The following is a 24046-nucleotide window of genomic DNA, read 5'->3' on the forward strand; positions in this document are numbered from 1 at the left end:
CGCGTCGATCTTGGGCTGCGCGGAGTCGCTGGGCTGGGGCGCACGGCGGGTCAGCGGGCGGGCGGGCAGAGGATCGCTGGGCCGCACCATCACGACGTAGCACTTTGCGCCGCGCTGCTTGGCGGCGAGCGCGAGCGCCCCGGCGTGGTTTCCTGCGCGGGGACGTCAGTCTCCCCTGGGGGGGAGGCGAGGCGCGGGGATCTGTGCGATCGGGACGCTTGCCTGAGCTGTGGGTGCACACGCCGTTTGCGAGCTCCTGCTCGGTCAGGCAGCTGAGGCTGTAGCTCGCCCCGCGGTACTTGAATGCGCCGCCCTTTTGCATGTTCTCTGCCTTGAAGTAGAGGACATTCTGCTCTGGGAGGGTGGCCGAGAGGGAGGACGACGTGAACACGGGGGTGTGATGTATGTGCGGCTTGATGACCTCGTGTGCGGACAGAACAGACGGTCGGACGAGAGGCAGGGGGGTCTGTGGCAGCGAGGCCATCTCTGCATGGAAGTTGGAACCAGCGTTCATGTTCAGGCTGCAGATAGATGGAGATAGCAGCCGGCAAATCCCGATGCCGACGCCGACGCCGCCTGAGTGGAATCAACAACCGAGGCCTGCGAGTTTGCCGGCCATGAGAGAAAGAACCGACTGGCGAGCTTTCAAGCTGCTAGCAGCTGGCACTTGGACTTTGCTGACACAACATTCCGAGATAGTGCCATGATGAGATGAACACATTCAACCGAGATTCATGTGGGGTCCACTGGACTGCAGGAATCAGAACAGCCGTTGGCGTCGACCAGATTGACGATAATCGTGAGGAAAGCTTTTACCCAGCCTCTGACGGATGGCCGCATATCTGATAGCTCTAGAAGCCAGCCTCGCAGAGTCGAGAGAGACTCGGGTCGTCCGAGGTGGGTCACGTGGAGTCACACTTGCCGTACCGTCCGCACACGAGGCTACGAGCCCGTCGGACAGAGGACGACCTGCTAGGCTTGCTGCTGGCGACGATGTGGGCCCCTGCTCGGCTGGGAGGACAGTGCAGGGTCGTGGTCCCATTTCATCTCCAATTTCTCCGGATTCATGCCCTCTTCTCGTATCTCACCTCTCTCGATCCCCCGTCCCCGGCCGCCTGCATGGACCTGCTCGTCTTCGTTCGTGTCGTCTGTCTTTCGAGCCAACGACTCGGACTCCAGACCGTCCCAGCGTTGTCAAACCCCCACCCACCCACCTGTCAGATGCCCAGTTCTGCCCAAATGCTGCTTCCCCCGCGTTCGCTAGCCCGCTCTTCTCCTCTCTCTCTCTGCAATCCAGGCCGTCACATGCGTACGCGACCTCCGCGGAGACCGTTGCGCACATATCCCTTTCGCCGTCTCGCCCACTCGCCTGCAGCGCGTTCTCATGGCAAGATTAGCACCCTGCCACGCCGGTCCGCAGCGCGTGGTTTTTCTCCCGTGCGTCCTGGGTAGGGTGCGTCCGCTTCTCTGGGGCTGCCTGTACCTGTCGGTGTCCATCGTAGATTAAATGTATGCAATCGACCGCCTCGGCCGGTTAATTTCCAAGTTCGGACGGCGGCCTCCCAGCGCAACCCTGATAGTGGCCTTGTCAGTTGACAGCAGTTCGTTCGGCGCATGTGTCGCTGCAATGGTGTCGTGGGTGGATTCAATGGAGCGATCCCGAACGGTGTCTGAGCTTGTCTTTCAAATCGTCCTCCGTGGCAGCCCACTGTGTCACGAGCGCCGTTCTGACGGGGCTCGCAGGTTCCACCGACCCCGAAAGTGGCGCTGGGCCGTCTCTGCGAAACACATCTGCATTCCTCCATGGTTTCAAGTCGGCCGTGTCCGCGCGTGCGGAAGATTTGGGCACAAGGCCGATGCGGTGCCATAGCATCCGCCGAAGTAAGGTTGGGAACAAACGCCGCGTGCAGTGCCCTCGCAGGTCATCCCCGAGTGGCGCGGCGCGGCGCGCAGTCATCGACACGCCAGGCACCGACCACTCACGCCTCCACGCGCACCGTGCTCGCCCTCGAGGAGCACTGAGCATGGCTGCCGGCAACGCTAGCAACGCGTCCCATCATTTGTCGCGGGCTCCAGAATTGTTATGTATGGGCGCGTACGACTGCCATGGTATTACTGATGCCGAACATGGATCGAGATGAGGATTGAAGGTGGTTGCTCGCCAGCTCAGCGGTCCCGTCTATTGAGTGCGAACACCGCCATCTTCCTCGCCGTCCCCCTTGTTTCCCGATTCTGCCACGACCCTCTTCTTGCCTGCACTCGTTGGCCATCGCCTGGCCCGTGCCAAGTGCCGAACATTGACGGAGCGGAGCGCTTCTTGTCCGTGCCCCTTCCAGCCGCCGTAACCTCCCACCGGTGTCACCCCGGCCACGTTTTCGTCTGCACTGCATCGATTCATGATGGAGTCCTTCGCGCCCTGACGATGAGCAATGGAGCGCTAGAGCGCGAGTAAGTTCCGATCCGCGCGCCCCAGACTGGGACCAGAGTTTGGCATATAAGCACCCTCATCCACCCCATCCTGTCCCCATACCAGTCGCGGCATCCGCAGACTAAAAGACAGCCACTATCCTTATCACAGTCCTACCACTCTCTTAACGATGATCATGCAAACGGAAGACCAACGCAAGGTTTGGCTGATCACTGGTGCGCGTCGGGAGCACATCTCTCTGCTCCCCTCCCTCGCTTACCTTTCGCCCTAGGCACATCCTCTGGCTTCGGCAAGCGACTGGTCGCGAGCGTCCTCGCCCGAGGCGACTATGTCATCGCGACCGTACGCAGCCTCGAAAAGTTCAGTCTCCCCAGCGGCGACCGGTCCCGCCTCCGTATCATTGCCCTCGACGTCACCGACAGTTTCGACACCATCCAGCGCGCCGTCCACGCTGCCGTCGAATTCTGGGGTCGCATCGATGTCCTCGTCAACAACGCTGGCTACGGTCTCAAGTCGCTTCTCGAGGAGGGCGGGTGAGTCTGCTCCCGCTCCGTGCCCGGACGTCGACGAACGCTGACCCGTGGGTTGTCGCAGCGCCACTGCGGCCATGACACAGTTCCAGACGAATGTGTTTGGCGTGATCAACGTCACCAACGCCGTTCTGCCACACATGCGCGCACGGCGCACCGGCACCGTCGTCATGATGGGCAGCCGCTCGGTATGGAAGGCCGACACACCTGTGAGTATTCCGGCTGCTTTGGCTCGGGATAAGGGGCGGGATGCTGAGCGGCGGGTCCACCACCAGATCGCAGGCTACTACGTCGCCTCCAAGGCTGCCATCCACGGTGCGTCGTTTCCGCGTCCTGCTGCGCGCCCCCGGTCCGGCTGACACTGGCGTGATGCGGACAGCCCTCGGCGAGACGTACGCGACCGAGCTCGCGCAGCACAACGTGCGCGTGACCATCTGCGCGCCGGGCGCGTTCCGCACGGAGAACGTGCACGCGGTGCCGTACACGCAGCACACGCACATCCCCGAGTACGACGCGCTGCGCACCGCGGCGGTCGAGCGGTTTGCGGACGTCGGGAAGCACGCGCGCGGGGACCCCGCGAAGGCGATGGAGGTGCTCGTCGACGCGGTGCGCGGGGAGCGCAGCGCGCGCGGGAAGCAGCTCCCGCTGTACCTCATGCTCGGGAACGTCACGTACGAGCATGTGCGCGCGCACCAGGCACGCGTGGAGCGGGAGATGGCCGAGTGGGAGGACGTCGCGCGGGATCTGGATTTTGACGTCGAGTGCTAGGCCAGCCAGGGGCACAGCGCAGGCTCTTTCGTGTTGAGAGGTCGGGGAGGAGTGAGTTGTCGTCTACGTTGTTCTCGTGCCCGCCGCGCGGCGCATTGCATTCTTTCGAACCCACGCGGTTGCTCCGTGCCACCAGCGCACATCTGTACCAGTCGTTCGCTCCCACTATATCAATAGCCGAGTTTCGTATAATATTTATCCTCGCCGTAGATAGAGGCCCAGTGTAGGCGTGTCTATAGTTCGTCTGCGGTTCATATTACTATTACTATCACTAGCCAGGATTACTGTATTCTTAGAATAATGTTACTGTAATATTGCCGTTCGTTTGCTCTGTGACTCGCACTTGCGGGATGTGGCGCGTTGTGAGATTGTGTTGTCGCGCCGTATCAAATGTCTGATAATGTGGAATGATTCCGGGCGACTGTGATATGCTTCACTCGGGCGATGACTCGATGATGACCCGGCTCTGAGTCAGATTTCACAAAGAAAGATCTGGCTGTTGATCATCTACACATGGAGAGGTGGTAAAGACCGTGTAACACTCGACCCGGTAGAGGGGCCTAGTACGTTAGTACGTACGCTAACTACGCGTCATGCAGCCTACTTGCACAATCTGCCATGAACGCCACTTGGAGAGTAACTGGATACCCACCAGGCCCCTGTCCAACATCGGCTGGTGTAGCAGCTGCCACCCACACCCGCACCACGGGGGGGAGCGAACGCAAGGCACCGTCCCAGTCCTCTCCGGACTCCAGGTACGGCCTTCCGCTCACTACCCAGAGCATCCTATCCATCCTAACAGTCGTATTGACGCTCATATGGCACGATCGGTCAACATCGACAAGACCATAACATAGTGACAAGGGCACACCTCAAACTCGATACAAGAGTCAACCTGTGCCACCAGGGCGACGACGTCCGTGTCTGGATCGTCCACTCAACAGCCCGTGTCTGCATTCGGCTCTGCAGCGTCGTCAAAACCTGCATCCGCGTTTGGTTGGGCTCCTGCACAGGCAACGTCTGCGTGTGGAGCTGCTCCTGCTTAGTTGCAACCCGCGTCACAAATCCAATCGGGACCGCCAGATTTCGCGGCGGCGCGAGCGCGAATAAGCTGCAAGCCCGGGGTCGACAAGTGCGCGTCGATGATTCCAGATAATTACATGCAGCTGCTCCCGGCTGAAGTGTTGGAGGCGTTCAAGAGCGAACACTTTGAATGGGGACTGATCCCCGAGTTTGTGCCGCCGAAAGAGCTGTGATGACACGCAGGGGCTGAGCGTACGGCACAGACGGATGTGGAGTATTCATTGGATTCGGTGCGTTCGGTGAGATTTTTGGTGTACTATCAATTGGAGTATGCATATGTACAGTATTCAATCCTGAAAATATCATTCGTCAATTCGCAAGCCTATTCGTGCGCCTTTTGAGCAGCTGATGTCATCTGCTAGATGTGTTCGTATGCCTTCCCCCCTTTACTTTATTCATGTCTCGGCTGTGTCAGCATGATATCGAGAAATGTGTCACATTTTAATCCCAAAAAGTACTTACCCGAGACAAATTACGACGAGTAGACGGGACAATAGACGGGACAAAATGGCGGACTGTGGGCCACATATGTTCAGTACATACAGACAGCAAGTGCATATTTACAAAATGTGAATCAACAGAAGGCATTTACAGCGCGACGAGTTTCGAGTAATTATGACCGCATTGAGCCTCCCGGGAGAGCTCAAGCAGGCCGATTTCCAGCTCCTTTGCAAGGGGTCTGGCTATCCGAGTCCTATTGAGAGATCCGTATGCGTAGGTACGTGACACTAAGTATGACACTAGATATGTGGAATGAATGAAGTCCACTGGACATTCTGGTATGCTGCCGCAGGGAGAGCCCTTAGTGGCGTGAACGAGAGAACGAGCAAAAGAAGGCGCGCCACGCAGTACAACGGGATGTCTCCAATCATTACGACAATTGTAAGCCAACGCACGGACGTCCGTATGATATGTACTAGAACCGAGCCCCCCTCGATCGAATCGATGGATGCCCCGATGACGACAAGCAGCGCCATACTAGGAGGCAACGCTGTTATAGCCAGCGCAGACGTCCGCCAGATGAGCATCTCCAGGTGGGACGGGAACGCATACGACCACGCAATACAGTGCACACCTCCGAACACCATCGTCACCACCATTGCCAAGCACAGCGCGCCACCTATCATGTAGCCCTCTTCATCGCTACTCTCCAAAATTCCGTAATAAAAGGTCAAAGCATGCTTAATTTGGCGCATATTCCTCTCATCGTCCTGTATGCCCGTCACGAACATCGCAAGTCGCCCCATCCACATTTCTGTGGTCCACTCTCCGGGCTCATCCTCCGAATGAGGATGTGGATCGAGGCAGTACGGAATGCGGACGGGGCACTCAACGTCAAGGGGCTTGTGCCACCAGACGGCGTACATGGCGACGGTAAAGGCTGTATACGCGAGCGTCATGACCTCGAGCGTCGTGATTGGCAAACCCTCTACTCGGCGCGCAATGCATTGGATTACAAACCAGAGGGTCTGCAGAATCGCGATGCCCTTTGAGAGCCAGTCGCTCTTGCTCCAGCCTTTAATTTCGTCCTTGGTAGGTGGGATGAGAGAGCCTTTCTTGACGAGTGCCAGGACGTCGTCGGGGGATAATGGATAGAGTGGCTTGCCATCTTTATAGAATCGGAAGCCCCCCATAATTACGAAGAATCCATGGGTGACTGTCCATGCTGTGTCTGATCGTAAGCAACATCTTTCATAATGTTATGAGGTGCCTCACCATCATCCGTCCTCCCTAGACACTTTTCGGTCTCTCCTTCGTGTTCGAAAGGTCAAAATATGTATGGGTTTCCTTGGGAGAGCTGACTTACTCATCAAAAGGATCTTGAGTTTCTCCTCCTTCTCCCCTGGATGCGTCTTGGCTTTATTGTCATCTGCTCCGTCCTGCGCAAGTAGCTCCGATCTTTCCTCTGAACGTAGAGTGGCTTCATCGTCGTTTGCTCTGTCCTGCACAGGCAACTCCGATCTTTCCTCTGCATGCAACTTTACTTCATCGTCATCTGGTCCATCCCGCATAGACAGTTTCAACCTTTCCTCTTTCTGTCTGCTTTTGGCACATTCATTCAGCTTTTGTGCAAGATTCCGTGCCATCAGAAGCTGCCGTACAGCCCACCCCAGGATCCACTCTGGCGCCAACACTGCCAGCGCCACGATAAACACTTTATCCAGGACAACATCGACCGACGTCTGCTTCGGATGACTGAAATTCTTGTGGATGGCCACCCAGACGCATGCAAATATGGTCGCAAGGCAGCTGTATATGATGCTCCATAGCGTCCTGCAGCTGCTGATGTCGGTGCATGACGGATCTACATTGGTGATAGCTCTGAAAACTAGGGATGTGGAAGGGGAATCGCCGATTGGAGGAGCGATGGCTGTCTGAGCGAGATACGTGAGCAAGAGTAGCAGCAAGAATATCGTGGCGGTCTGTGATGGTAGCTGCTTTGAACCCTTGGGTTATAAGCGGCGAAGCAGACCATCCCCGTGCTAGCAATCCGGATACTGTGCTCTTGGATATTAGTTGCTTTGCTGCGGAATATGTTTTGCAGCCTCACGAATCAAGAAATGGACTTCGGTTCAGCCAAGAACTACACCATTTTCGGAGAACTGTTCTGGTACGTGAAGGCACGTTGTGACTCGCGGTTGCCGCACTGAACAATGCACTGGCAAACCGCACCATTTTCGAGGAATCGTCCTGGTACGTGAAGGCAGCTCCTGACATGAGGTCGTCGCGCTGAACAATCCATCAACACCCACTGTCAAAGAAGACGTGTCAAGGACCTTCGCCACGTACGGTCTCGATTTCATCAAAATTCTTGAGTAGAGCGAGTGTGAGTGAGGATACACACCTCTACTCGATGCTAAGGGTCTCTCATGTGCATTGATCATATAGGGCTCTTGGCAACTAGTCTTGCCGCTAGTCGCTGTCCACATTGGCGGCTATATTGAGTTTAAGTTAGGACACTGTTACTCGCCAGCCATTATCCGTAGATACACGCTGTAAATATGGAACTAGATATGGGGAATAAAAGACGTCCACTGGATATCTTGGTACGCTGTCGCAGGGAGAGCCCTTAGTGGCATGAACGAGAGAACGAGCAAAAGAATGCGGGCTACACAGTATAACGGGACAGCCCCAAACATCACAAATCGGAATGACATGAGTCCGAACAAGATGACCATGGGCACTCCTGGTGTCATTGCCGAGAGCGCTGTTAGTGCTGAAATAGAGTTCCAAGCCAGTCCAGATTCAATTACGGAAGTCAACAGGAAAGGAATAGACGCCACCGCGGGCAACGTCGTTATAACCAGCGCAGACGTCCGCCAGATCAGCGTCTCCACGTGTGATGGAAATGCATACGACCACGCAATACAGTGCATACCTCCGAACACCATCGTGACGAGCATCACCAAGGTGAGCGCGAGGATTCCACTCATATTTCCGTTGCCGCTCTCCCAAACTCCAGAATAGAAGGTCAGAACGTGCTTATCTTGGCGCAGATTCCTCCCTCTGTCCTGTGTACCCAGCACGAAGCTCCCAAATTTCTCCCACCAGTCCTTAGTGATCCAATACCCGGGCCTATTCTCTGGTTGAGGATGTGGATCGAGGCGGGATGGAATGCGGACAGGATATTTGACGTTAAGGGGCTTGTGCCACCAGACGGCGTACATGGCGACGGTAAAGACCGTGTACGCGAGTGTCATGACCTCGAGTGTCGTAATTGGCAAGCCCTCAGCTCGGCGCGCAATGCATTGGATCACAAACCAGAGGGTCTGTAGAATCGCTATGCCTTTTGAAAACCAGTCTCCCTTACTCCAGGATTTAATTTCGTCCTTGGTGGGTGGGATGAGAGAGCCTTCCTTGACGAGCGCGAGGACGTCGTCGGGGGATAATGGGTAGAGCGCATCACCATCTTTGTAAAACTGGAAGCCTCCCATGATTACGAAGAATCCATGAGTGATTGACCATGCTGTGTTTTGCCGCGAGCGTGAGCAAAATATCTCATAATGTTATGACATGCCTCACCATCATCCCTCCTCCCTAGACTCTCTTCCGTCTCTCCTTCATGTTCGACGTCAGCAGATGTATGAATTTTATTGATAACTGACTTACTTGTCCGAAGCATCTTAAGCCTCTCCTTCTCCTCTTGATCCAGAGTGGTTTCACCAACATCTGCTCCATCCTGCACGAGTAGCTCCGATCTTTCCCCCGAACGCAGGATGATTTCATTGTCCATGTCTGTTCCATCTTGCATAGACAGTTCCGATCTTTCCCTCTTCCATTCGCCTTTGGCCCTCTCTCCGAGTATGTTAAGCTTCTTTGCAAGAATCCGCGCTGCCAGAAGCTGCCGCACAGCCCACCCCAGCATCCACTCTGGCGCCAACACCGCCAACGTCACAGTGAACACACTATTCAGAAGAACGTCCACCCGTGTCTGCTTCGGGTGACTGATATTCTTGTGGACGGCCACCCAGACGCATGTAAATATAGTTGCTAGGCAGCTATATATGATACTCCATAACGTCCTGCAGTTGCTGATATCCGTGCATGATGGGTCTACATCGGTGAAATCTCTAGGGATTAGCGATGTGCGGGTGAAATCGTCGACTGCGGGAGCGATAGCACTCTGTACGAGGGATGCAAGAAGGAGTAGTTGCATCATGGTGGTCTGTAGTGGCAGTTGCATTGGACTCTCGTCTTAAGAGCAGTGACTCAGTGGAACGCCCTCGCCCTAGCGATCAAGATACGTATCCAGGGATGCACTTCGAGCGTCATTCCTGGAGAATGTTTCTGGTGTGAAGACAGTACTCACCTCCCGCGCATTTCCAGATATCTCAAGAGACGCTGCCACAGCTTTCGATTGAGTTGCACGGCCTCGACTGGCCTCGAGTCCATCGAGCAGATTGAGAAAATCAAGGGCTCCAAGGATGCATACCCTGGCTCGATGCTGAGCGTCTCGCTTTGGCCGCTAGTTTTGCCTTTATTTGCCCTACGCTGACAAGTTGGCATCCGCAGTCAAAACGATCGAACCGCACACAGGCCCGACCCAAGAACCTACCAAAATATTGTACCGTATTGTCTCAGCATTTCTAAATGTCATGACCCGCCATACACGGTCGCAGAAAGTGGTAGGGGTACCAGGACGCAAAAGCATCTCCGAGAGGTACTGGGTAAGTGAGATTGCAGATGGCAACCGCAATTGACAACGGGCCAAATAAGGCAACCCAAGCGAGCGCGGTGAGAGGGCCATGGGAGTGGCATGCAAGACAATCTGGATAAACTGCGAACCATTTGCTACCGCAGGTGAAGCCGCGACTCCATACCATCTCTGAACCTACCTCGAGAGGTTTAGAGGAAGGTTGTCCAGTGCCGAACAGCTGGAGAGAACGACAACGCGGAGATGATTGTGGGGAAGCAGGCACGCACAAAAACAAGGCTAGCAGAAGATGCGCGTGATAAGGCCAAGGCGACCGGGATACACACCCTTTCTACACAAAAAACACATCTCATCATAGAGGCCATCCAGATGCCGCACTTGATTCCGTTGCTTCATTTGCCATTGTGCACTCTCGTAGAGATTCCCAACATGAGCCAATTGAAGCAGAGTTTACTTCTTGGATGTTGCCCAGTTATCACCGCTAAGATGGGGAGAATTCGACGCACGACTCTTTTATACGTTCAGTACATATATTACCTCCATCTCGTATCGAACATACATCCTTCACGGACAGTGTCTACAGATTAAGTATTCTGCCCTCAGTAGATAAAGTAGTTGAGCGTTGCGTCATCAGGATAACCGGCGAGCGGATGGGAATGCGGCATAAATGTAGGACCAGTCATGAATGCAAATAAGCGTGCAATGAGCTCTATGGGCAGACGAGATATTTGAGTCTTCACGGGCATCAGTATCGTCGAAAACCGGTGGTTCGTATGTCTATAACAGCAAAAGCGCCACAGCGGTCAAAGCCCTTAAAAGTACATGTCAGCATCCGGAGACATCGGACTGTAAGGCGGCTTTGCTTACGCTGAGGAAAAGAACATGCCCACATCTGAGAAGAGGGTTAGATAATCAGTTTTGCCAACGCTCGAGTCTGCTTACATTGCACAAGAAGAAACGCCTGCGTCACAGCGGGTCAGTTACATTATCTGTATATCTGAGGGGACCATGACACAAACTGAGAGGGTATCGACATCTCCATCCGGGGAATATAAGGAGGAAACAATGAGCTGGCTGTATGTGCCAGACCCAGGAATGCACGCGAATAAGTACGGCTAATGAGTCCACTGTACCGCATCATTCGATAGACACGCACTTGACAGCAGCAGGAGTCCCGCTCAGAAACATGGCCACGAACCGCTCCGCGATCGCCGACCGTTCGATCAAGCCGCCATGTACCATGGCCTGGATCATGAACACGCCGATCACAGGGAGCAGCACCATCTTCGCGCACGCCGCGGCGAGCATTGCCATGATGGGCAAGCGCGAGAGAGGGCGAGGGATCTTGAGTCGCGCAAACGACGCCCCGAGGATGATGAGCGAGAGAGGGACCGCCAAGTCCCCAATGAATTCGGCTAGGTGGATGAAGTTAGAATATGGGTAACTTCACGAAAAGCTGCGAAAGACTTACTAGTGTCTATAATGAACGCTAGTGGAGGCCTGCCGTCGGGGCCCTCCCAGTCAGGACCACCTTGGGAAGCAACGCTTACGAAGAGTGCCTTGAGATCGGTAATTAGTGCAATGGGAAGTGAGATGGCGAGCGAGCAAGTAATCGGCGTGACTGCAGCGGATAGCGGGCGGAGCGTCCGGAGTAACCGACGAGGGTACGACGGGGGAGCTGGACGCGCGCCCACACTCATGCTTTCAGACGAGGCAGCTGCAATCGGGAGCGGAGGCTGGGTGGTTGAGACGCCGTACGTTGCAGATGGGTGCCGCGAACGGTACGAGGTCACAGAAAGGCGAGAGGTTCGCCGTGCGAGCTGGATGTCTGGATCATTGTCGGTAGGGAGAGCATTCACATCTGGCTCCTCTGCGATGGTCGGAGTGGTCGTCTCGAAGCCATCGATCTTTTCCTTTTCCAGAGTCGACTCGACATCCGTCTTATCATAGGACGTGGGCGACTCAGAGCTTGGGATTTTTAGACGCAGGAGACGGTACGCTATAAACCCTCCGATTGGCTTTTCCTTCCAAGTGCGACGACGTTCTGCCTCTGCACCTTGTGGGACATCGGGGAGGTAGTCCCAGGCCAGAGAACGAGCTGCGCCGGCGACCCAGAAGACCAAATGATATGACACGATAAAGATGGAAACATATGACACCCCCACTAGAATCATGCTTCAATGAGTGACATCATCTCGAACACACGAGAAGATGGAACCTACACTCCGGGTCAGTACTCGGGTTGAAGGGTGCCTGCTCCATAACCGAAGACACAATGGCGTTCGCTGTCACATACGTCAGTGCGCGAATGTCCAGACCTCTCGCATAAAATCTTACAACGGTACTAACGCAGATTTCCCCAATTGCTCATCCCACAGAGGACAACGATTCCCTGCCAGAAATTCCGCGGCACGTAGAAAAACTCCCGGATCAATAGGCCAATCGTAAAACCCATTGCTTGATACGAGAATGCTGTCAGGAAAAGCGGGCCCAGAGCGGAGACGTTTGCGGGAGTGAATGCTGGAACCACATTGGAGAAGATAAGCGCGGGAAGCGCAACGTTCATAGAGACCTGGGAAGCTCCCTTGGACGCCTCCGCGGAAAATTTGCCAGATTTTCCCAAGAAGTACCCGACAAAAATCGCAATGAAGCTATACGGACGCGAGTCAAATCATGTGTCACAAGTCTGGATATCGACAATGCGCAGAAACGTACGTCTTTAGCAAGGGCATTACACCACAGTAGATTAGATATCCTGCGGACGCCATAGTGATCTAGTCTTCCGTTCTGGCCTCGTGGATTCTAAGGACCTGTAGTTGCAGTGTTGTTGGAAAACGAGCGACAGGCTGAGCGAGTCTATATACTCTCAAGAGCGTTAACCGCAGAATCTGCGAACTCGGTAACATGGAAGCTCTACAGCACGGGGATGCGGCCTTGCGGTCCTCTCGTGGGGGTATTACCGCGGCCTAGAGGTCGGCGAGTCTGACTCTCTGATACATGAGACATCCATGAGATGTTTTTATGGCGAATGACTCGCCCGATGCTGAGCGTCTCATGTGCCTCGATAAAGGGCTTTCGGCCGCTAGTTTTGCCCATTTGATGGAAAAAACCTTCCACCGGCTTCCCGTCCCGGGGCGCGAGACGGAACGGCCTACGGACAATCCGAGGTCATTTGTCGACACGTTTGAATCCATCTCCTCCCTCGTAGGTTCGATCTCGTAAATAAAATTGTCCAAAGTCGAGCTAATGGCCCAAACGCTGGCATCTATGTTCGCATTTTCGGATGACGTCAACAACCATTCTGCGGCTACTCACTAGTTGTGGGCGTCTATTTGATGTTGACGGCTATAATCGGCGCACGAGCAGAACACGAGCAAGGTTGAATTCCGAATTCTAGCCTCATGTGAACACCGAAAGCTTTTCCGATCCGGACACTGAAAATGAGTGGTATGAACCTTTGCTCATGTATGCAATCAATGAGTCATGCCTGGGAAGAGAGAAGATGGTCCACTAGCGTGAGTAGTCTAGTGGCGCTGGATCCTCATGGTGCTTACCCTTAGACCTCAGGATACGTTCCTTCAGATCGTGGCCGAGAGACGACCACCCTATTGCTCCCGGATAGCGTGTATCTTGTAGAGAGGGCTTGGCATTGTGCCGAAACTGGGTAGTATGAAGAAGCATGTTCGCTGCACAGACATTAACGGTGTTAGAGCGGGCTCACTTACTGTCTTTCAGTTGTATGTTTTGCAAGGTTTTGAAGATTTGTGGTGATTATGATGATAACCGGACAATGGAGCGCTATTCCGGTGCCAAACTTGAATACTGATGGTTGTATGCTCCATAACAGTGGTGATCTTGGGATAACACTGCCGAATAAATTTACGCCACGTAGAAAAAGTCACTGCAAACGTCAATGGCTCCCGTAAAGTCATGGATCTCGTCAACGATGAGTTATGCTCGTGGGAAGCTATATGCGAGGGATAGGCAGCGGTGACGTTTTCCAGAGGGAGCGACGATCTTAGAGCGAATATCGCGTAGAGCGGCGGTGGCTAAGTTCAGGTTCACAAATGCGACGGAACACTCCCAACACGAGGCATTATCCTAAGAATGCGGCGGCCGGGAACAGCAGAATTGTGCCACCCACAGAGGCGTCATACGAGACCTCGCAGTCTCGGGAGCTGACATGGAACATACCGTCGAGTCCCTTGCCGCTCATCCACTTCGTGTATAAACACGATTCCAATGCCAAGCGTTGCGAAGACTGAAGCATCTGCTTTCTGGAGTTCTAAGTCCTCAAACATGTAACCTACCCCCTTTCGCACGCATCGAGCTGGAGCCAGCACCAGGTCCGGTAGTACAAATTTCGGACGAAATACGGTGGCAATTAGGAAGGCCACCAAAGTGGGTGTATCAGTCATATTTTCCCAGCAGCTATTGAGCCAAACTAGTTACGACACCCCTGTCAGTGTAGGGTTTGGGGCGTGCATCGACCGCGACCATTCGTGGCAGCTGCTGCATAGAAGAGTCTTGCAAATCAAAAGACCAGCTGGCTGAGGAAGGGAGAGCAACGCAAGTCACTCGACATCATATGTTAGCATCGTGACAACTCGTGACTCGGAACCGAGAAACGAAGTCATTGTAGACTTTTGCTGTGGACCGTGAGCACAGCGATATATGACGCTGCCGGTGTTGTCTTTTCGCTTCCTCCTAATCCCGCACTGAATTTCAACACATGCTACCAAGGAAGCAAGGGTACAGTATAAACCCGTTGCGAGCGCGAAATGGGCGTCACAAAAACTTACAGGCGTCACAAATTCATTTCATCGTAACGACAAGTACTGATATGCTGTCTTCATCTCGCCCACATACACAATGGTCTAAGACTTTATTCTGCCGTCTGCTCATTGATCATCTGCCCTCAGGCTTTCGCCCACCCGCCGAATCACCTTCAGGACCCTCGCCTGGCTTGCTAGTCGACTCTCCACCTGCATGCTTCCCCGTTCCGCCTGTTCCACCATATCGCAACTTTGTCTCCGTCTGCTTCCCCTCAGACGGGGGCGTATCATACGGCTGTTTCTTACTGGTCTAACGTTCTCGCAGTCAGAGCCTCAATGACGATGAAGCCAGCAGCAGTACTCACCGTTGCGTACTCCTTAGTCTGGGGTCCCTTCCTAGAGAACTCGCCGGTATCCGAATCGTCTCCGCGTGTTACCTGGGCGCCGGTTGCAGAACTATCGACTTGGTGTGTCTTCGCGTCCTGTGGAGGGGAGTCGTCGACATCCTTGAAGTACGATTCGGCAGTGTGTTTGGTGTCAAAACGGAGAGCAGATGTGTGGAATGTGCGACTGGATACTGGAGATTTCGCGTTGCCATTGAACTAGGCGCATACATGCGTCAGTCTATGCACTCAGCATCCTTAATAACGTTCAGAAATTTACCGCATGTGAAGGAAGGCTGGGTTCTTCTGCTGCGTTTCCTTTCTCTTTGGATGCTCCAGCATCAGTGTCCGACCTGTGTTCCAGGTGTTCATTCTGATCCGAGTACGTACGGTCCTTGGGCTGTCTGCTTGCCTCCGGTGCCTGACCTTTCGTTCGCTCTGGCATGCATGTCATTGCTGATGTGTGGAACTTCCTTTGCCCTTTATTCTCTTTGAGTCCACTAAAAGATCCTGTCCCCGTGACCCCCTCTCCCCTACCGCGGTTCTGTTTGACTTCCCCGCTCGTGGTTTGAAATCCAAGCTTGCTCTTCATGGAATCGAGGCAACCTGGCGGCGTACTCTCCTCAGATCCTGTCATCCCCTCAGAAGCTCGAGGGCCCCCGTTGGCTGTGGAGCTCGCTGAACCTACCTGCTCAGCGAAGCCGACACCCTCTGGATTTCCCGACAAACCCGCGCGAGAGGCTTTCTTCCCTGACTCTGGAGATGCTGCGTCGAGAGGGGCCTTTTCTTTGCTGGCTTGACCTGACCGAGCTGCTTGGTCGTGCACGTCCCCCGGATGCAAGCTGTCTGCTTTGCTTACATTGCCTTGTGAGAGGGAAGAGTCGTGTCCGTGCTGGACATTGGCAAGCGCAGTGGAGTGAAGACAGCGGATCGAACTAGTCGTAACCGATTTGGCGACAATGAAAGGCCTGAGGCGGATTATGCACGAGCTGATCATGGTGAGGCTGTAGAGTTGTTGGACGGTGTCGAAAGCAGCAATTGACTTAAATGGCATTCTCATCCGCAGTGACGTCATACAACACCCTTCTCCAGCAATGGCGTCGATTGGCGCGGTGACTCATGTTATCCTCGTTCATTCTACCTCGAGTTTAGCCCCAGAGAAGATTTCTGTATATACTTTTTCTCTGCTCAAATCCTCAAATCGACACTCATTTTCCAGCCTTGCTTGAGAAAAGCCTCAGAAAGCATAATGCGGCGCTTACCTGGCTTACCATGGGGTCAACGCGATCACGTGAAGAAGTATTCCGTTAGAACGCACCGCGACGACGCCGTTCAGCGTCCCAGTACAAAGCCGATGCTGAAATTTGAAGCCATATTTTCCAATTAAAGTTCTAGTGGACAACCTGAAATTATACAGCACCATTCTTGGGCAGCATACTGGTAAGTCTTCCACTCTTCCTCTGGTGCACCAGTTTGGCCACTCACAACAAACCTGGACTTCAGTTGCAGAGCGAGTCATGGCGCCCTGGGTTGAGATGCTCAATATAGTCTATCGCCGTAGGAAGGATTTTGATGAACGACTCGAAGACAGATTCTCGCACATAGACGTTTTCATGACCACAGGGCCCATGGAAAACACACACATATGTGTGTAGTCAAGGCTGGGAGTGCGTAATCTACACTTCGCTCGAGCTCACGAGGGTTTATAATCATTGGCCTGCTTAGGCTACTAAAATTGAAGTAGATGGGGGTCATAAAACTATCATAAACGTTAGTTAGCGTCAGTTCGACGTACGATTTGTTTAGCTCTTATGATACCAAGCGGCCTAGAAATGAAGCGTTGCTTTATCGTATTGGGAATTTATGCTTAGCAGCGTTGCCTTAATAAAGAAGTCAAGCTCTGCATGTCGTTGGCCAAATAGATACGTCGCGTCAGATATTGTCTTCACTCTGGTAATAGCTTGAGGTTGACGGCTCTCGCTAGACAGAAACAGGAGATTGCGAATCGTTTGGACTGGGGAGATAAAGACTGGTATTCGTCACTACGATTGAAACCAAGGCTATCGTAAGCGACACACGTTTAGTACATACAGAGTTATGCTTCGTCCTTCACTGTGAGATGCTCTCCTCGGATGAATCTATTCTGCAGCATCGCTACTAGTCCTATCGACGAACTCTCGCTCAAGGTTGAGGGTACTTCCGTCCCCCAAGTTCAGAATAAAGGACGTCACTATCGGCACCTTTACGCCCCACTCGGGCTTTCTTGAAGGAATTTGAGATCAAGAATGCGATATCTAAGTGATAATATGAGCACTCCATAGACAAGAGTAGTCGAAGATGAAATACCTAAAGACTGCTCGAAGTTCAGTCGAGGATCGCAGAACGACTAAGAGCCCGAAAGATAGATGTCAGTGCAATGACAATGTTGATACGGGTAGCCATACCTGGTATCGAGAACTCAGCTGGTCTTCGCTGAGTTCCATACTTCCGCCCAGGCATTCCGTTACGCTGAATCCGTCCTCGCTGAGCTCGCCCGTGAACTCAAGGCTTACACCGTTCATACGCGAGCCGCATTCCGCGTGAATTCGGAGACAAGACGTCAGCTCGCTGATGATTGTGCCAAAGTGACGCGTCTTGAGACCAGTCGAAGATGTCAGCGTACTACGCGGTAGATTAATGCCATGCCCTTTCACAGCGTGCAGACTCCTGTATGATACTCACTTCCCATGCATAGGGTCACATATCCAAACAACTGGATGTCCGGATTTTTGCACAGCGCTGATGTGACTCGAGAGGTGACTCTCAATCTGAGATGTGATTCAGCATGTACGCGCCATCTGAGAGTTGGTACGAATTTTACCTTTCCGGCGCCGTACCGAGTGATCAGAGTAACCCTTCCCCCTTCGCGATCAGGATTGACGACTAACGAGAGTCAAATAAGGAAGATAGGGCGCATATATCGACTGATATGAAACTTACTGTCGAGCAATCGCACAAGTTCGTCAGCCGCCATACTCGGACCTACTTTGATACCTATTGGATTTCTGATACCTCTGAAATACTCAACGTGGGCTCCAGTCAACTGCCTTGTGCGGTCGCCGATCCAAAGGAAGTGCGCGGATGTATTGTAGTAAACGTTGGGGGGTGTTACAGCGTCCCCATCAAATGTGGTCGCTTGTGCGGTAGATAACAATGAGGATGGAGTGGGGAACTGGCGCGTCATGGCCTCCTCGAAGTCCAGCATAAGTCCTTCATGGCTGTGAATAAATACATGAGTACTCGGGATCTAAGTTACATATAACACCACAAACCTAGTGAAGAAATCCACTTCTCCAAGCACTCCGCGTCCGCCGCCTTGCTCGTAGCTCGTATGCTGACTGCCTAGTCCAATCGTCTGCGTGAAGTCGAGAGCATCAGACAGGCCCTCTACGATTCGTTCAAACTCCGTCCTTAAGGGTAATTAACGAAATTGTTATGGTTCCAGGTGATGGGAACCTCACCGAAGCGCAGGTGAACGGACATGAGATAGTGACCAATCCCGGGGGTGATGGAGAGATGCGAAATCAGACGTCAGAAGGCCGCGCACATAGTTGAGCGTTGTCGTAGAGTGGAAGTATGCGCTGAGCAAATCAGTCGAAGCGCATATAGACAGGCCTGATGTAAATCTCACCTGAGCAATCGGTCAGGATCCGGTGTTCGATCATTAGGGTCGAGCCTTCCTCTAAAATCAGTACATTTCAACCAAAACCTGCGAAATATTTCAGCCCACCCATTGACATTGTCACCCCTTTACGGAATGTCAGTCTTTGTAATTGTCAATGACGACGGCGAAATACATGCCGGAAGCTAAGGACTTCGCGATCCCCAATCCTCTCTGTAGCACTGCTTCTTGGCTTTGCATACTGACCAGCGATGCGACCTATGCGGACCTGAAAATAGTGAGCATGACCGACTAAATATAGCCGGCTCTCCAAGTATATTGGTACATACAATTGGCATCCGGGCTCCCCAAATCAGAATGAGAGAGAATGATAGTATGAGTCCTATTTTGGCGGAGATATTTTCCTATTTAAAGTGTCACTCCCGGCCTCGAGGCAAGAGTGAGCTCACAAACCTGTGTGCATGCATCGAAGCTCTCAGCGCAATCTCCGGCGTGTAGAAGGAAGGCTTCGTTGCGCTGTACTTGACCCAATTTGTGACGGAGCCTTTCAATCTAAGTACATGAATCTCTCACTTTAGCGAATCGGCAAAGTTACATGTACAAACCTCCGACGGCGTAACCAAAGGAGGTAGTGTCCGGATCTTGTTCAAAACGCTTTGAAAACGTCAAGGGATGAGTTGATCACAACGACGGCAAAACCCACTTATTTAGCTTCTCATTATCGGGGTAGACAACGTCCTCCAAAGGGTTTCGTAAGCGATAAGGAATTTACCACAACACGAATGCACAGATATACCTGAGCAGCAGGCTTGTCTTTCCATGAACTCGGCGACCAAGTTCCAGCAGTCATGAGTGACCAAGTTCAGAGGGTCGAGTATAGGTTGTCCCCCGTGTAGAATATACAACTGGTCACTGCTGAGAACGTGTAGATGCGGAAGGAAGTATATACAAATTTCTGGTGAACAAATTATACGCCACTGAATGAGTGACTCGGATCGCGAATTCATCGCCTTCCTAATCAGTTACCGAAGGCATCTTATCTAATCAATTCCAATTAGATCCGCTGACACTCGTTCTCGTTCTCGTCCTTCATCCTTGCTCTCAGGCTCAGGTTTGAGCCATCCAACCATTGTCATATCCGACTACAGATCCTTGACTTGATCCTCCAACCAATCCCATAACTTCTTGCCTAATTCCGGGTCGTCTGTCTTTGAGTTTGCTGCTCCAACGCGTGCATATGGTACACAGTACTGGACGTAATAACCCATCCATGGCATAAGAATCCTCTTCTAGGCATGACACCGCGAGCGCTTGCAAGCTTACCTTTCCCCCGAGCTCGGCCCCTACGAGCGCTGTTCCAGCCCACAGCTGAGTTAGCGCTCCCAACGTTGCACCAGGTAGCGTCGGATTCTAGACTCTAGTCAGTATATAATGTAGTAGAATATAACATATGATATCTACGTACGAAAACGCTGACTAACTTCGAGCCCAAGGATGGCTGCCTCTCTGTATTCACTTTCAGGTTACCTGGGTGCAAAGAGATAGATATCAGGCCTTGGTCGGCAAATCGCCGATGGAATTCGTCGGAAACGACCACGTTGCCCTGTACTTGTGATTCCATCAGTCTTTTTTTACAATTATATGCTCACTTACAAATTTGCTCTGGAAATACAGCCTGGTGGTGTCTTGTCTCCTTCTGTGCGGCCCATCTCTAAACGTGTCGAAGTCAATTCCCGAGACGAACTCGTGTCCAACCGACGATGTATGTATTACACGAACGGTCCCGGGAGGTGATGTATTAATTGTCCCGAGGATAACTGGAAGTAAGAGCTTTGTGAAGTAGAAATGGCCTTAGCCTGTGTATCAGCGCCTGTCATTGATTGATGATTGTAATACGAGCGAACCCAACACGTTCGTTCCGAACTGGAGATCATACCCGTCCGCCGTGACCAAGTCTACGTCTGGATACATGGCTGCGGCATTATTGAACAGGACGTGGAGTTGGGTTTCCTTACTGTATCAGACACACAAGGTAAGCCATGTTTTGATGTAAAGCGATGAGAAATGTCGACCTCATGAACTCCTCCACCGTAGCCTTCACGGACTTAAGATCCGCCAGGTCTAAACGTAAGAATACAGCTTCTCGTCCTGTGTCTCGCTTCAGCTCTCGAATCGCCGCTGCGCATGCTTCCGCATTTCTGCCTGCTAGATACACCTTTGCGTTGTGTTGGAGCAATGCCTGTTGAACATCGACGTTAGCAATAAGAGCGCTCCTCAATCCCTTAGTGTAGAATTTGATTATGACATACCCTAACTGTCTCTTTACCGATACCTGTATTTCCGCCCGTGACAATCATCACCTTCCCTGATAGGTCCGGAATTTGATCGATCGACCATTTCGGTTTGGGTGGGAGCATGCTGGACCAGCCCGACCACGACACCTTGAACAGGCCGGGCACCATTGTCCCTAGGAACGTCCCCTCCATAGCGAATTATAGTGAACGACGTCTGGTAAGTGAGAGTCGAGGTGAGAGCTTGCTGTACGGGTCACAGTGTGCGCAGCCCCTCGTGGAGGCGTGTGAGACTGCCAAGACGGTAGTTATTTATGACCACTGTAAACATTCTTGGAGCAGTCTTCCTTGAGAAAACAAAGCTTTATTCGGGAAAAGCCTTTCTTAAGACACACGTATTAACACCTAAAGGTTCAACAGAATATTGTAGCGATTGTACTTACTCCCAGTAACCTGAACGCGGCATCGCTCTTGTAGTCAATCCCAGTCATCAAAATAGTGGCACGTCTGAAACGCCTGAAGCACCTGAGGTAGCAACTCCAGCCACCAAAGCCACTCTTCCAGTGCCCAGACATGCTGAGAGGACATCATTTGGTGGTATTTAACATGGTGATAGCTATTTTCAACAATTGTTCAGCAGAATCGCCTGAATTTCAGAAATCCCAGGCGTGTTTCAGGCTCAATCAGGTGTGTCAGCATATCGAGTTCAATTTTCGGAGGCACTAGAGCAGTCAATGAGGCGACCTTTCTCGACGTTTGAACTAGAACCCTCCACAGTAAGGGGTGACGAAGTGAAAAATGTCCGCAGACGCCACGGACTACAGGGTGAAGGCTGGCTAAGTTTGAGAATACGAGTAGGTGAGGGCATGATGGTCGAGCCTGAATTCCAGCCCGACTACGTCGTACACGGCAAGATCTGGGCCGCCTCGGGCAGGACTCGGAGATACCTTTCATGGAATGTCGCGAGACTTTGCTTGCATTTGCCCCACGGAGCTTGGAATCTTGACTGCTGCTACTACAACCATCCTCAGATCTCTCTGCTTTACATTGCAGCGACCCTGTTGTAGTCTCAATGGCATCAGAAGAAGCAGGTCCATCTCAGACGATCGCGCCGATACAAGTTCTCTATTGCGGAGGCGAGTAATCATGCTCATTCTGCGGCGACGATTCGTGCCCATTCCGATTCGACTCACAGTATGCACATTCCCGGTTGAATACTGCGAGTTCGGCTCGCATATTACGAAGTGCAAAGAATGGCTGCAAGATCAGCATCCGGATCTCTTCGACAAGTACTACTCCGAAGGTGCGTCGTTTGTTCTTCCCTTTCCCCCTGACCGTTTCTGAGTAAATCGACCTGGCATTTATATCTAGAGGCGCTGCAGACAAAGGTCGGGACACTTAGTCTGGAAGCGCAATCGAAACTCGAGAAGGATACGGCGGCTAAGGAGGCGAAAGCAGAGGCTAAGGCAGAGGCAGCACGGAAGAAAAAGATGGTGCGTATCATTGATTATTTGCCCTAGGGACTGATTCTCTTCACCTGCATGATTCATATTGGGACTATCCAGGCATCCCAAGTGAGTGGTTGCTATCTGCAATGATTCTGACACATGTGACTTATACATCTGCGTGGATGCGCAGGTAACGATTAAGCGAATAGAGCGAAACAAGCGCAAGTTCGTCACAGCTGTTCATGGTCTCGAGGCATTTGGTGCGTCGATGTCTTGGATCGTCGCCATCGCGTGCTCATGCTTTACCGCAGATGTCGATCTCAAGAAAGCGGCAAAATTCTTCGCACAGAAGTTCGCCACAGGCGCGTCTGTGACTAAGAACGTGCAAGGGTTTGACGAGATCGTTGTTCAAGGCGATGTTTCCGGAGACATCGTGGAAATGATCGAGGAAGGCGCTGGTATCTTAAAGGGTGTGCCTAGCGACAATGTCGTAGAAGTGGAAGAGAAGAAAAAGAAAGGCGGCGGGGAAGGCGCATGAAGCTGGACTGCTGGTACGTCCTACCTCAAGAGTTGTATACCTACGCGTGTTGTATCATAACTCTGTACGTTACCAAGAAGATATTTAGCGTTTAATTTAGCATCTTCACAGAGCAGCTAATTCTCAAGTTTCAAGTCGAATGCAGCCTTGGCCAATAACTTGATAAAATAATGGATGTATGATGTCTGACTAAAGCTACAACTGTTCTAATTGCTACAAGTTACATCCAATGTGCGACTGCGTCGATAATAATCTAAGAGTGAGCCTACACAGAGCACTCAGTGTCGTGGGCAGAACGTAATAACGAGTGTCTTGGCCCGTTGTCTTGGGCAAAGTTGTGGATGAAGAGCTTCTCCGGTCGTCCTGTCTTGAAAGTAATTTTGAATACTGGCTTGATGAGCTTGCGTTTGCAGTGTCAAAGCGGCCCGAGCTGTGACCAACTTGTTATGAATCTCGCTTATGACAGGCCAATCTCAGCTTCGAAGACATTCTCGCATTCGCGCTTCAGAAGGCGAAAGAGAGTTATGTCTTCGACGCCGATGCGGCTTGCCTTGAGCGAAAGCTCAGACTGACCATTGCCACACTGCTCGAATTTCCCATGGGTCTAGATTAGGCAAAAACGCGGTCACATGAGCAAACTCAAGCCACTAATGGAACGCGAGGTCGCGACCGCATCACAATCGAAAATGACATACATGGAGAAATACGCTGAAAGCGTGTCCAATCTCACAAGCCAGTTGTACTTTCGTGGACGGGGTCACAAAGGTATACTTCTTCTCCCCAAGGTGTGCATAACCCGGCCACTAATAGACAGAACTTGAGTCACAATCCATCCAAGGCATACTGAATGCAACGCACCGTGATAGCCAAGGTGATCTTCTTGGAGGAGGTCCCTTCAAGGACACAGGAGTAGGCATCCTCGAGAGTGCTTTCAATCACTCTCTGAGATCCATACCCTATGTCCCGCAGGGGGACACCCAAGCCAC

General features: G+C 52.4%; 7 protein-coding genes across 7 annotated transcripts; 2 read left to right on the forward strand and 5 right to left on the reverse strand.

Moving 5' to 3' along the window:
• Positions 1-89: 89 nt before the first annotated feature.
• On the reverse strand, positions 90-514 carry FIBRA_01499 (uncharacterized protein; the record flags this gene model as incomplete). The annotated part of the gene is made up of 2 exons (XM_012323374.1): positions 90-152; positions 242-514. 2 exons carry the CDS (start codon positions 512-514, stop codon positions 90-92), a joined length of 336 nt encoding a protein of 111 aa, XP_012178764.1.
• Positions 515-2597: 2083 nt separating this feature from the next.
• FIBRA_01500 (uncharacterized protein) lies at positions 2598-3726 on the forward strand (the record flags this gene model as incomplete). Its single annotated transcript, XM_012323375.1, has 4 exons — positions 2598-2643; positions 2700-2961; positions 3023-3273; positions 3338-3726. The coding sequence occupies 4 exons, from the start codon at positions 2598-2600 to the stop codon at positions 3724-3726; spliced, it is 948 nt and encodes a 315-aa protein (XP_012178765.1).
• A 507-nt stretch (positions 3727-4233) lies between these two features.
• On the reverse strand, positions 4234-9469 carry FIBRA_01501 (uncharacterized protein; the record flags this gene model as incomplete). Its single annotated transcript, XM_012323376.1, has 9 exons — positions 4234-4286; positions 4331-4521; positions 4598-4837; positions 5710-6475; positions 6526-6561; positions 6617-7180; positions 8189-8776; positions 8833-8868; positions 8920-9469. 9 exons carry the CDS (start codon positions 9467-9469, stop codon positions 4234-4236), a joined length of 3024 nt encoding a protein of 1007 aa, XP_012178766.1.
• A 1272-nt stretch (positions 9470-10741) lies between these two features.
• FIBRA_01502 (uncharacterized protein) lies at positions 10742-12732 on the reverse strand (the record flags this gene model as incomplete). The annotated part of the gene is made up of 9 exons (XM_012323377.1): positions 10742-10775; positions 10832-10856; positions 10907-10925; positions 10984-11038; positions 11121-11379; positions 11436-12128; positions 12187-12249; positions 12314-12615; positions 12680-12732. 9 exons carry the CDS (start codon positions 12730-12732, stop codon positions 10742-10744), a joined length of 1503 nt encoding a protein of 500 aa, XP_012178767.1.
• Positions 12733-14872: 2140 nt separating this feature from the next.
• On the reverse strand, positions 14873-16119 carry FIBRA_01503 (uncharacterized protein; the record flags this gene model as incomplete). The annotated part of the gene is made up of 3 exons (XM_012323378.1): positions 14873-15049; positions 15105-15341; positions 15403-16119. The coding sequence occupies 3 exons, from the start codon at positions 16117-16119 to the stop codon at positions 14873-14875; spliced, it is 1131 nt and encodes a 376-aa protein (XP_012178768.1).
• A 1184-nt stretch (positions 16120-17303) lies between these two features.
• Positions 17304-21269, reverse strand: FIBRA_01504 (uncharacterized protein; the record flags this gene model as incomplete). Its single annotated transcript, XM_012323379.1, has 17 exons — positions 17304-17416; positions 17469-17508; positions 17567-17783; positions 17844-17929; positions 17983-18044; positions 18102-18379; positions 18434-18571; positions 18623-18742; positions 18793-18837; positions 18892-18909; positions 18959-19041; positions 20107-20193; positions 20249-20386; positions 20437-20633; positions 20688-20797; positions 20856-21022; positions 21093-21269. 17 exons carry the CDS (start codon positions 21267-21269, stop codon positions 17304-17306), a joined length of 2076 nt encoding a protein of 691 aa, XP_012178769.1.
• Positions 21270-22220: 951 nt separating this feature from the next.
• Positions 22221-23060, forward strand: FIBRA_01505 (uncharacterized protein; the record flags this gene model as incomplete). Its single annotated transcript, XM_012323380.1, has 5 exons — positions 22221-22377; positions 22446-22567; positions 22595-22648; positions 22713-22782; positions 22834-23060. The coding sequence occupies 5 exons, from the start codon at positions 22221-22223 to the stop codon at positions 23058-23060; spliced, it is 630 nt and encodes a 209-aa protein (XP_012178770.1).
• Positions 23061-24046: the final 986 nt, after the last annotated feature.

This window comes from Fibroporia radiculosa (genome assembly GCF_000313525.1).
Source record: "Fibroporia radiculosa TFFH 294 genomic supercontigs, scaffold670, whole genome shotgun sequence".
Taxonomy (NCBI): domain Eukaryota; kingdom Fungi; phylum Basidiomycota; class Agaricomycetes; order Polyporales; family Fibroporiaceae; genus Fibroporia; species Fibroporia radiculosa.